At 33.8% G+C, this 9730-nt stretch overlaps 1 protein-coding gene across 3 annotated transcripts; it reads right to left on the reverse strand.

Annotated features, from left to right (window-relative positions):
• Window positions 1-224: 224 nt before the first annotated feature.
• LOC110730396 (DCN1-like protein 2) lies at window positions 225-9335 on the reverse strand. 3 transcript variants are annotated; one of them, XM_021910185.1, is made up of 9 exons: window positions 9041-9335; window positions 7883-8027; window positions 6606-6657; window positions 6410-6485; window positions 6226-6308; window positions 5762-5858; window positions 4131-4176; window positions 1368-1462; window positions 225-1181 (listed from the first exon to the last, which is right to left on the reverse strand). In XM_021910185.1, exons 1-9 carry the CDS (start codon window positions 9096-9098, stop codon window positions 886-888), a joined length of 948 nt encoding a protein of 315 aa, XP_021765877.1. In that variant the 5' UTR covers window positions 9099-9335; the 3' UTR covers window positions 225-885. The 3 variants fall into 3 exon arrangements, with proteins under 3 accessions (XP_021765877.1, XP_021765878.1, XP_021765879.1); XM_021910186.1 differs by having other exon boundaries at window positions 7883-8015; window positions 9041-9330; XM_021910187.1 differs by having other exon boundaries at window positions 7883-8008; window positions 9041-9122.
• Window positions 9336-9730: the final 395 nt, after the last annotated feature.

Below are 9730 nucleotides of genomic sequence, written 5' to 3' on the forward strand. Positions count from 1 at the left end.
TCTAATAAGTGCACGAAATAATGCAGCTTGCAGTGAATTTCAAGGACTACCTCAGGCGAAACTTTAAAAATTAATGTACAAGAAAAGCAATAATACTAATACAAAAGGGTTATTACTCACCTGGTTTTATCCTTTGAGATTATATTATAAATATATATATATATATATATATATATATATATATATATATATATATATATATATATATATATATATATTTTCCCTAAAAACTCACTATCACCAAAATTTTTACTACAATATCACTCCAGTCTAACTGTAAGACTGAACAATAACAACTTTTTGACTCAAACCTAATAACAAGAAAGAAAAACACAAAGAGTATTGCCAGCAGTGCAGAAGACCAATTGCCAGCGAGCAAGCAGGCAGTCTTCGTGCTTCAGGGACCTCTATTTTCTAGCTTGCATTGAGGCCACATGTGAATCTTCAAAGATGAATATGAGCTCAAGAATTTCCATGCCATCATTATCATTGAGGCGAATAATATGTAAGAGATGTAGTATAATTCTGATAAAAACATACAGCAAGCAGGGAATTGCAATTACTTCACCAGGCCATGTCTCCGCAGATTTGATCATCATTGCGGAAGAACTGACGGACTTGCCAGTAACAGGGAGCTATCAGTGGCCTTCACCAATTGCATAAGTTTACCAATTCAAATTTAGAAAAGATAAAACTATCCACAATACAAACTAAGTGATTTCAATATTTGCCAATTGTGAAGGTAATAAACTCTATCCCAGAAAAGTCATAGGCAAACCTATAGCCGGTACCAGTGCCGTTAGTTTCGTTAAAATGAATAGGACAAAAATATGAAGCAGCATTCCTCTATCATGACTATGTACTTCAAGTATACGATACCCTCTGCTACTGATTCTGCACAGGAGATGAAAAAAGACTAGAGAAGCCCTTTGAAAGTCTGCCTTCAGCTGTGTGAAGATATTTTGACAAACTCAATGGATTAACTGTAGCAGTGTGCAACCCTTCATCTGAAGCATTTGCAGTCGGATTCTCTCCACATCTCTTGTGCTGCTGCGGCTGCTTCCTTCGCTTGCAACTTATATTTGCATTTTTCATTTTTGATGGTAGGGAGTTGATATCCAAATCAGTTTCCACCAAGTCCAGCCGGAATTTCCTCTTCAAACCAGGCAAGTTCTTTAATCCTGCAACACAAGCAATTAAAAATGCATCAAGATTAAGCTACAAAGGGAAAATAAAAAATTAATATTGACTGCCAAAAATACATCATATGAGAGAGAGAGGGATTGGGTTTTGGTGGTGGTGGTGGTGTTGGGGGGGGGGGGGGCACTTGGCTATCTAATTTATACTGATTGCAAATGCATTTATACCTGGAAGAGGCTCTTCAAACATGGATGATTTGCCCTCAGGATCATCACAATCACAGGTGACATTGTGACTGGTGCGGTTATTGGATCCAGTAATTCTACACAGCATTTAGTGGGTAAAGGTTAGCATAAATATACAGGAGGGGGAAAAAAAAGTGTTGAATGATATTATAATCAACAAAAAAAAAAGTCGAAAGAGATATATGAACCAGTCTCCCTATAAAGGGTATTAAAGATCAAAGAAAAACTCATAGAATGTTACACCAAGAATATACTAAAAATGGCATAGTAGATGAATTCGATAATGATGATCTGATATATATATATATATATATATATATATATATATATATATATATATTCTTCTAATTAAGGCTTCATTTCACCTGAAGATCTTATTTGACCATTTTTGGTTTGGAATGACGCTGATAGCTTTGATCTGAACTTCTAAAAAATGTATCTAAGTTTACCTTTAATAGTCTTGCTTATTCTTGCTAAACTTATATAATTCAAGGTGAGAAGACTTAGAACAAGGCCTGAGAAAGCATTTATCATCATAGATTGGGTGAGCTCTTACTCTATGCAACTTTTTGGCAGTACCCTCTATGAATAAACTTTCCTGATGTGAATTAACCTATTCCATTCAAATTGCTCTCTTTGAAATTCTATAACGTTCCTATTCAAGTGCAAATGTCAGCTCATTTGTACAAGGGGTATTCTGGCCATTGGTACAGCTCATCCATCGACAATGGGCAAACTAAATCTAGGCAACCTCCTTTGTGCATACCTAGCCATTAGCTAGCCAGGCATTGGTTGTGTGATCCCCTCCATACACACTCAATTTTCTCAAAAATCTCATCCTCCGCCTTCTAATAATCACTCTAGTATCCTTTTTCTTATATCTTCACACGACATTCCTAATTCAAATCTTCCAAAAAAAAAAATCTAGAATACATCCAGTTCACAACAGCTTTCATGTTTCAAAAAATCTTTCATAAATAGAAAAATTAAAAAAAGCGGTGGGGGTTAACATATTTTCTTAAATAGTCTTTACCAGCGGATATTATTGGATGCTTTTTTAAAAGGTATGCTAACATACCGGCGGGGGGGGGGGGGGGGGGGGGGTGGAGATTTGTAAAGGACAAATTTAGTTTTATTAAACATATACACACGATAGTTTGGAAATTACTCAAAAAGTAAAGTAATCAATATAAGGAAGCAAGATCGCAGAATAGTACTTAACATAAGGGCCCAAGGCAGAATCCTCACTATTTGCTAATCTCATCAAATGAAGATTAAAAGCAATTTGTAACAAAGCACCATTTGGTATTATGATAAGCCCTTCCCGGGCAAAACAGACTCCAATAAATACTAGATTGAAAAAATGATGCCCTAAACCATCCTCAGTCTAGAACTAACAGATCCAATTTGCCGATTAACAAGTTTAGGTTACAAGAAAACAATGGCGTCCAAAAGTGAGAAGTAGAACAATAATAAGATTGCAGGGCCACTGCATGGTCACCAACTCACGATATCTGATCATGCTCACAGAATCCAATATCAGAGACACTCACAACAGTCACAAGCAGCAAAAGTGGCCAACAGTAATGAGATAAGGGGTAATAACAGGCTTCAAAATGTAGAAATGAAGAAAAGGGGAGGAGCACAACCCATAAACATTTTCCATGCGATAAGTCTTGTATGTAGCTAGCCACATACTGTGGCCACATTGATTTATAAGAGTAATCTTCATTTATATGTATGAGTAATCCCATTTATTCACAAGAGTAACCTCATTTTGTCCATAGAAGAAACCCAAATTCATTATACGAATAATATCAAGCAATTTAAGAATAAGTAACTCCATCTGTTCATTCGAATAACCGTTATTTTTTTGTTTTAAAAAATGTAAGAATGAGTCCACTTAATAACCCCTTTTCTCATTTAAGTAACCCACATGCGTCAAGGTAACCCCATTTGCTCATCACCGTGACCTATTACTTAATTTATTGCCTTATATGTGAAGTGGCCACACCATGTGAAGAATTTGTGTACTACCTAAATAAAAAATATCCTGCAATCCTTCAATGATTTCATAAATTTACTGACCAATGTTGCATTGGTACTGTACGATGACTTAGAATATTTTTTGTAAGAAAAAAAAAGGAAAGAAAAATCACGTAACGTGACTTACATTTCTATATAGGAAAATGTAAAATCTACTCCATCTTGTCCTAGAATTCTCTGTTTTTTGGCACGTAAGTTTAATTTTAATTTTCACTCTACCCATATTCATTTCTTTATTCTATATATTATTCTTAATCCTTCAGTCAATTCCAAATTTGAAGTTTAGTATAGGCAAAAGAAAGTATTTCTTTAGAATGGAATTCCTTTCAATCTAGCCATCTAGGTTCGACTGGTTTGTAATAGCTGAATAAAAATGCATCATAACTCTATAAATCTAGTGATATTATGAAAACAGAATACGGTACGTTTGGGGTTGTGTGGGGAACATAATGTCTTAGACAAGGCAAAATAATTCAGCGCAGTATGGTATAATTACAAAGACTGATAACACCAAAACCCACTACGGCACTACCAGCCAACATTGTGGGAGTCAATAGCAACTCCAGCTCCTTAACCAGTATCAATACGCACCCAAATACCACATAATTGACACAATACAAGTGACTGTTTCATACTTACAAAATGAATGAGAGAACACATTTACGAATCACAAAGTAAATATTGAGATAGATATCAAACCTATACATGTGCTCAACAAAGTCGTCGATCAATGTGGGCCAAGCACCTGAAAAAAAATTAGCCTAGAGAGTTAATTTGAAGTATAACTTTACTTCTGAAAAGTACGAATTATTAATGTTGATGAAAAGGAGTTATCAAACAATATAGAAAACGATAAGTCAACTAATAATATACTCCCTCCATTCCTTTTTATTAGTTACGTTTTGACTATGCACGTTTGCCAATGCACTTGTCTGACCATTAATATCTTTCATTGCATACATGCAAAAATTATAACGATTGAATATTAATAAAGTACTCGTTGAGACGAATCAAACGAGACCCCATATGACTATATTATATCTTATATAATAGGAATAAATTAGAAGATTATCTCATCTTATGAATAGTGTCAAAAATCAAAACGTAACCAATAAAAAGGAACGAAGGGAGTACAAGACTATTCAAGTCTCGACTATTTTCGAATTACTCCTAGTCATAATTTCTATGTAGAGTAAGTAATGGAAACAGACTTTGCATCCTTGATTGACTACTTTCAGAGAATAATCACTCAACAAAACCTGTAAATTCCTCCAGCAAGCTTACTACCCTAATAATATGTTATTTCTCCCGCCATTAATAAAGAGAATCATTCAGTGCGCTAGAATCTGAGCTCGAGAAGCCTCCATTCATAGCTTAAATCGAATAAACCTCTCGCTCTAATATAGTTTTTGGGTCAACCAGTGTGTATTCCTTGCTTTTAAGTTTTTAAATACTACCTCCGTTTCTTTTAATTGCAACAAAAGGAATTTTTTTTTATGTTTTACAGATAATACTCCTTTGTTGCAACTAAAAAGAAACGGAGGTAGTATATTGTTGTGAATCAATAAATTTAAAATTAGGCATGATTTGGGACAAAGTATCTAAGACATAAGATTTTATCACAGAAATCTTCCCAGAATCAATCCTAACTCAATCGAGAAGAACTTCTCTTCATATATAGAAGTATTGTCTAACTTAGTGATTAAATTTGCCTGATGACTAAACAAGTCATTCGTAGTTCATACTTCCATAACACTAAATGTCACAAATCATCATACTTTAGCATCTTTGGCTGAGTTTGATTCCCAATATGAAGATATATCAACTTAAAGATTAAACATCTAGCATATACCAATAACATCGGCTGAATTCCCAATTTACATTGCGAAACCATTAATATGCGTACAAATAAGTGTGAAGCCATCAACCGAACAAATGACCATTATATTTATTTAATGACTACTATACACTGGGAGTCATCTCAGCTTGAGAGTATCAGTTTGAGTAAATCCATCACAGCCTCACAAGCCTCCAAGAGTGCAATCTCACACAACTAAAAGAACCCCTTTGGATCTTATCTAAATTTTAATATATGTAGAAAAATAACTAGAAAACAGAATTACTAACTAAAGACATAAAATGCATAACAAGGTTAATAACTTTGCAGCACAATGTAGGATAATACACGACTACATAAAGTCCACCACACATAGTACTTTAACAACCTCAGCCTCATCAAAAGACAAAACCCCATTAAATTCTTCCTGACAATGCTTCAAAAACTGAACACAATGAAATCAAACTAAATAAGGAATTCCGGAAACCACTACCTTCAGGATCATACCCTTCCAGATTTTCATGTACACAACGGCTGAAAGCCAAAACTTGACGCCAGGTATCTTCAGAGATATTGTGCCGCTGGTTCTTCTGAGATTACCCATTCAACATGAGTACATAAAATGAAATCCACAACTTTCATACCAATAGAAATTTGAAAATCAAGACCCAAGATTAAAAAGCTTAGCAGGAGGTAAAATACTAGAATGTACATTGATTTACATAAATCCATGCTCTTTTCACGGCAGATCTTCAACAATGACAAGCAATTAAAAACTAACAACAAAAGTAGTTAAGTATATATACAGACAACAGCGAATAAGCTTCTATTAGACATCATAAGACCACAGTAAATCTGACACATAGAATAACAGACCTCAAAAATGACTACGGGACTTAAAGATGAGAATGATCTACACGTCTAGAATTCAAAAATGTCAAAGCAGGATCATTTTACCTCAACAAAGTCACACCACTGATCAAGTAGCCTAAATCTTCCAGAAAGGGCTAACTTCCATGCATCTATTGCCCTTCTTACAGCTAAAAGACAACAGAAGAATATCCATGAGGAATACTTCTATCTGTTAAGGGCATCAAAAACACGATATTATATGGAACTAAGGAGCAGGAGAAGTACTTACTGATGTTCTTTTGACCACTTTCACGGCACATGAAGAATACAAAATCATAGAAATTAGAAAATTCTGAAAAATCCCCCTAGAAAGAATAGAGAAACATATATTACCATATGCAGGTATAAAAACAATCCCTATCGACAATAAAAGTGCTCTTTCCTTTAAGATTTGGGGTGTATTTAATGCAAATATTAAATCCTACCATTATATTTAGGCATGACATGAGCTTGTATAATTCACCCAAAATCGAACAGCTGCCAGCAGAAGTTCATAGCACAATAAGGAAAATAATTGAATAACTTAATAGGGCAAAAGCAATCAAAACCATTGAGTGAACTTAAAACAAATTGATTGAAATGCAGCCAATTCACCTTAGTTGAAGCAAAAGAGTAATTAGTAAATTCAACTTTTATACATTCCTTGAGCCAATGACCCACATTGGCAACATTGTAATCTTCGTTGTTGGTATCGCTAGGAATATAGATACAATGCTGGACAAGTATTCAGCATGTGGAAGTATTCATTCATATTCAACCAATTATTTGGTAGACACAAATTTGGCATGTCAGCTTCATTTCTGTGTTAGGAATATCCATTAGGACTGTAAGGTGTCATCCATGATCCCTCCCTGAGGGGCAAAGAGAAAATATATCAAGCCCTTAACACTATCTAACACCCAACCATAAAGGACCAGCGACAAAATTAGGATGAATCCCTCAAATTCATGATCTAATCCACAACATCAAGATCAGCATTACTTCAATGCCTCTGAAGTGGTTCCAACCCTAAAGTAAAGAAGAGTATAGTAAGAACATCGCTGCTACAATGCAAAAAGGCTATTTCAATCAACTTCTTGACCCAAATCAGTAATTTTCTGCTTAAATTGGTATTCAGGCTCTACTGAAATAGACCGATTCATAATCTCATCTGAACTAGGCAATTTGCAGTGATGAAAGAACATGACTTCTTTCATTTTTTTTTTCTAAAAAAAAATAAAAAACCAAATGTACAACCTGGTCCTCGACAACCGTCAATTTTTTTCCTAAACTCACCATATTAGAGGCCTTTACAATTCAGCCAATGAGATATTAAATGAAGTAGTGGAATGAAATTATAAGGACTCAAACATTAACATCTAACTCAAAGGTAGAAGCCAGCAAAAGCATATATTCAGATATTTACATGGGAAATTAATAAAAAAAAAGTTAAAAAAACTTGAATCAATAATATTCAAGTACGAAATAGAAAGTACAGCCAAATTTGGACAATAAACGAACAATCTGTATTCTGTAAGCACAAATATTGGCTCATGACACATTCAAAAACGATTAACCCGTAAAAACTGAGAAATGCAACACAATGAATCCACATTTTAAAAATACAGAATTCATAATCTTTTTTGCTCAAATTATGCTTGGGCAAGGATGTTTTCAGTCAACTTTATTCCATATTATTGATTAAAGAATCTTTATGATATACCTCGTAATCATGCTTGAGTCCACCATTTTTGAGAGATGGAACGTTGCCTCCCGTATATTCTTGACCTTTTCTAAATCATCATTTAACGTGTTGCTCGCTTCAGTGCAAGAATATACGTTCCCTGATCTGATATCTGACAAAGAAGCTAATATAAATAAATAATAAAACAATGCAACAAAAGCTGGAAGCAATAAATAACCTTTGAACCCTTATGAATAAATAACATTGCACATTCTATAAAGATGGATTTGGCTGTCAGTCTGTCACTAAACACGAACTTAGGTTCACATACTATCTCCAAAACCCCAGCTGTCCCACAGTAATAATAAAATAAAATAAAAAAAGTTCCACGTAAACATCATTAATTAGAATATCCCCTCCCGCAGGACAAAACAAATTTTCGATTCAAAACAGAAATACCATATTGATTTGTTATTATGCCAAATTCTACTATACACTAGAAAAAGGAACCGGTGATTTACTTTGGTCAATCGAGTGGGCTAACTTCTTGGCAGCATTGTGGTTTGTGTACTAATTTTGAAGGTAACATATAATATAACTTAATCTCTTGGTTGATAATTAGTATAAAGCACGAAGAGATTCAGAAGATTTCACTAATCCATCAAAAACTACAACGGAAGAGCTCTTGGAACGTTAGAAGCATATAAAAAGTAATACTTTTAATTTCCCTAAATTCCTATGTAATCCTAACACTCTTGAACACTTCACTCTGATCGATTAACGATTCAAAACTACCGCGAATTTAAAAAGACAAAACCAATGAATGCCATTTAACAAAAAGATTAACTCAACCAATCAAATTCCCAAACAATCAGATATCCACCCTCCATTAAACCCATGATAAGCAAACAGATTCAGCAACATTCAAGAAACGCTAATCAGTCCAAAATTCTTTAAAAAAAAGAAAAATTAATAATCAAACCAACAATCAGCAAATTAAGCAGAATTAATCATCTCAATAAAATCAACATCAAAATAATGGCAAACATAAACAATCAATATAAAAACAATCATCAAGAAAATCCCAACAATCAGCAACAAGATAAACGAGCTTAAATTCCAGAAAATTAAAAAAAAAAAAAAAAAAAAAAAAAAAAAAAAAAAAAAAAAAATTTGATTTTATGAAATTGAAATTACCGCAGAATTGCCGGTAGATATGAAAGATATCGAATTGGGCAGAATTAGAGTAATCCATGATGAGATTAAACTTAGGGTTTCAATTTCATGAAGAATCGGAGTAAAAATCGAAACCCTAAGCAACCTAAGCACGCCAACTTCACCTGTATTTCGCTCTAAAAGTTTTCAGAGTTAAGTTTCTCTCTCCTCTCCTACTGTTTTATACTACTACGCTTAAAGTTGGAGTCGGCTCCAACGAGCAAAAAAATTGCGTGTATTATGACTTTATGAGAAGATGATATACCCGTTGTTTAGGTAGTGTTAATCATCATCACTTTCTTGTCTAAATATTAATACAATCAATTCAAGAGTGGAATGTAAGATTAACTAAGAATTACCCGTTTTCGCAATCAAGATGTAAATGTGTTCTTAACATTTCTTCAATGATTTGGTTGGATTAGTGTTGATGTATATAGTAAATATTGAAATGCAGTCATCTTCGTTATTACAAATTGTTTTCACAATCAGTTTACACTGTTGTATTTGAAATGGTTGGTTGGATTAGTGTTGCCGCACATAGTAAATATAGTAATGGAGTCATCTTCGTTATTTTTACAATTTATTTTCATAATCATTTAACATTGTTGAATATGAAATGGAATCCATTCTATTCCTCTTCATACCCGTGTGTATAATTATCATAATGAATTA

The sequence above is a fragment of the Chenopodium quinoa genome, unplaced genomic scaffold, assembly GCF_001683475.1.
Source record: "Chenopodium quinoa cultivar QQ74 unplaced genomic scaffold, ASM168347v1, whole genome shotgun sequence".
Classification (NCBI taxonomy): Eukaryota; Viridiplantae; Streptophyta; class Magnoliopsida; order Caryophyllales; family Amaranthaceae; genus Chenopodium; species Chenopodium quinoa.

What these genes read in the sequence shown, in the direction of transcription:
- LOC110730396 (XM_021910185.1), bottom strand. Translation starts at nt 9,098, where the DNA reads ATGGATTACTCTAATTCTGCCCAATTCGATATCTTTCATATCTACCGG. An exon ending in GACTCAAGCATGATTACGAG is followed by an intron (nt 6,658 to 7,882) that starts GTATATCATAAA and finishes TTCTGCTGGCAG; the next exon opens with CTGTTCGATTTTGGGTGAAT. An exon ending in TTTGTTGAGCACATGTATAG is followed by an intron (nt 1,463 to 4,130) that starts GTTTGATATCTA and finishes AATGCTGTGTAG; the next exon opens with AATTACTGGATCCAATAACC.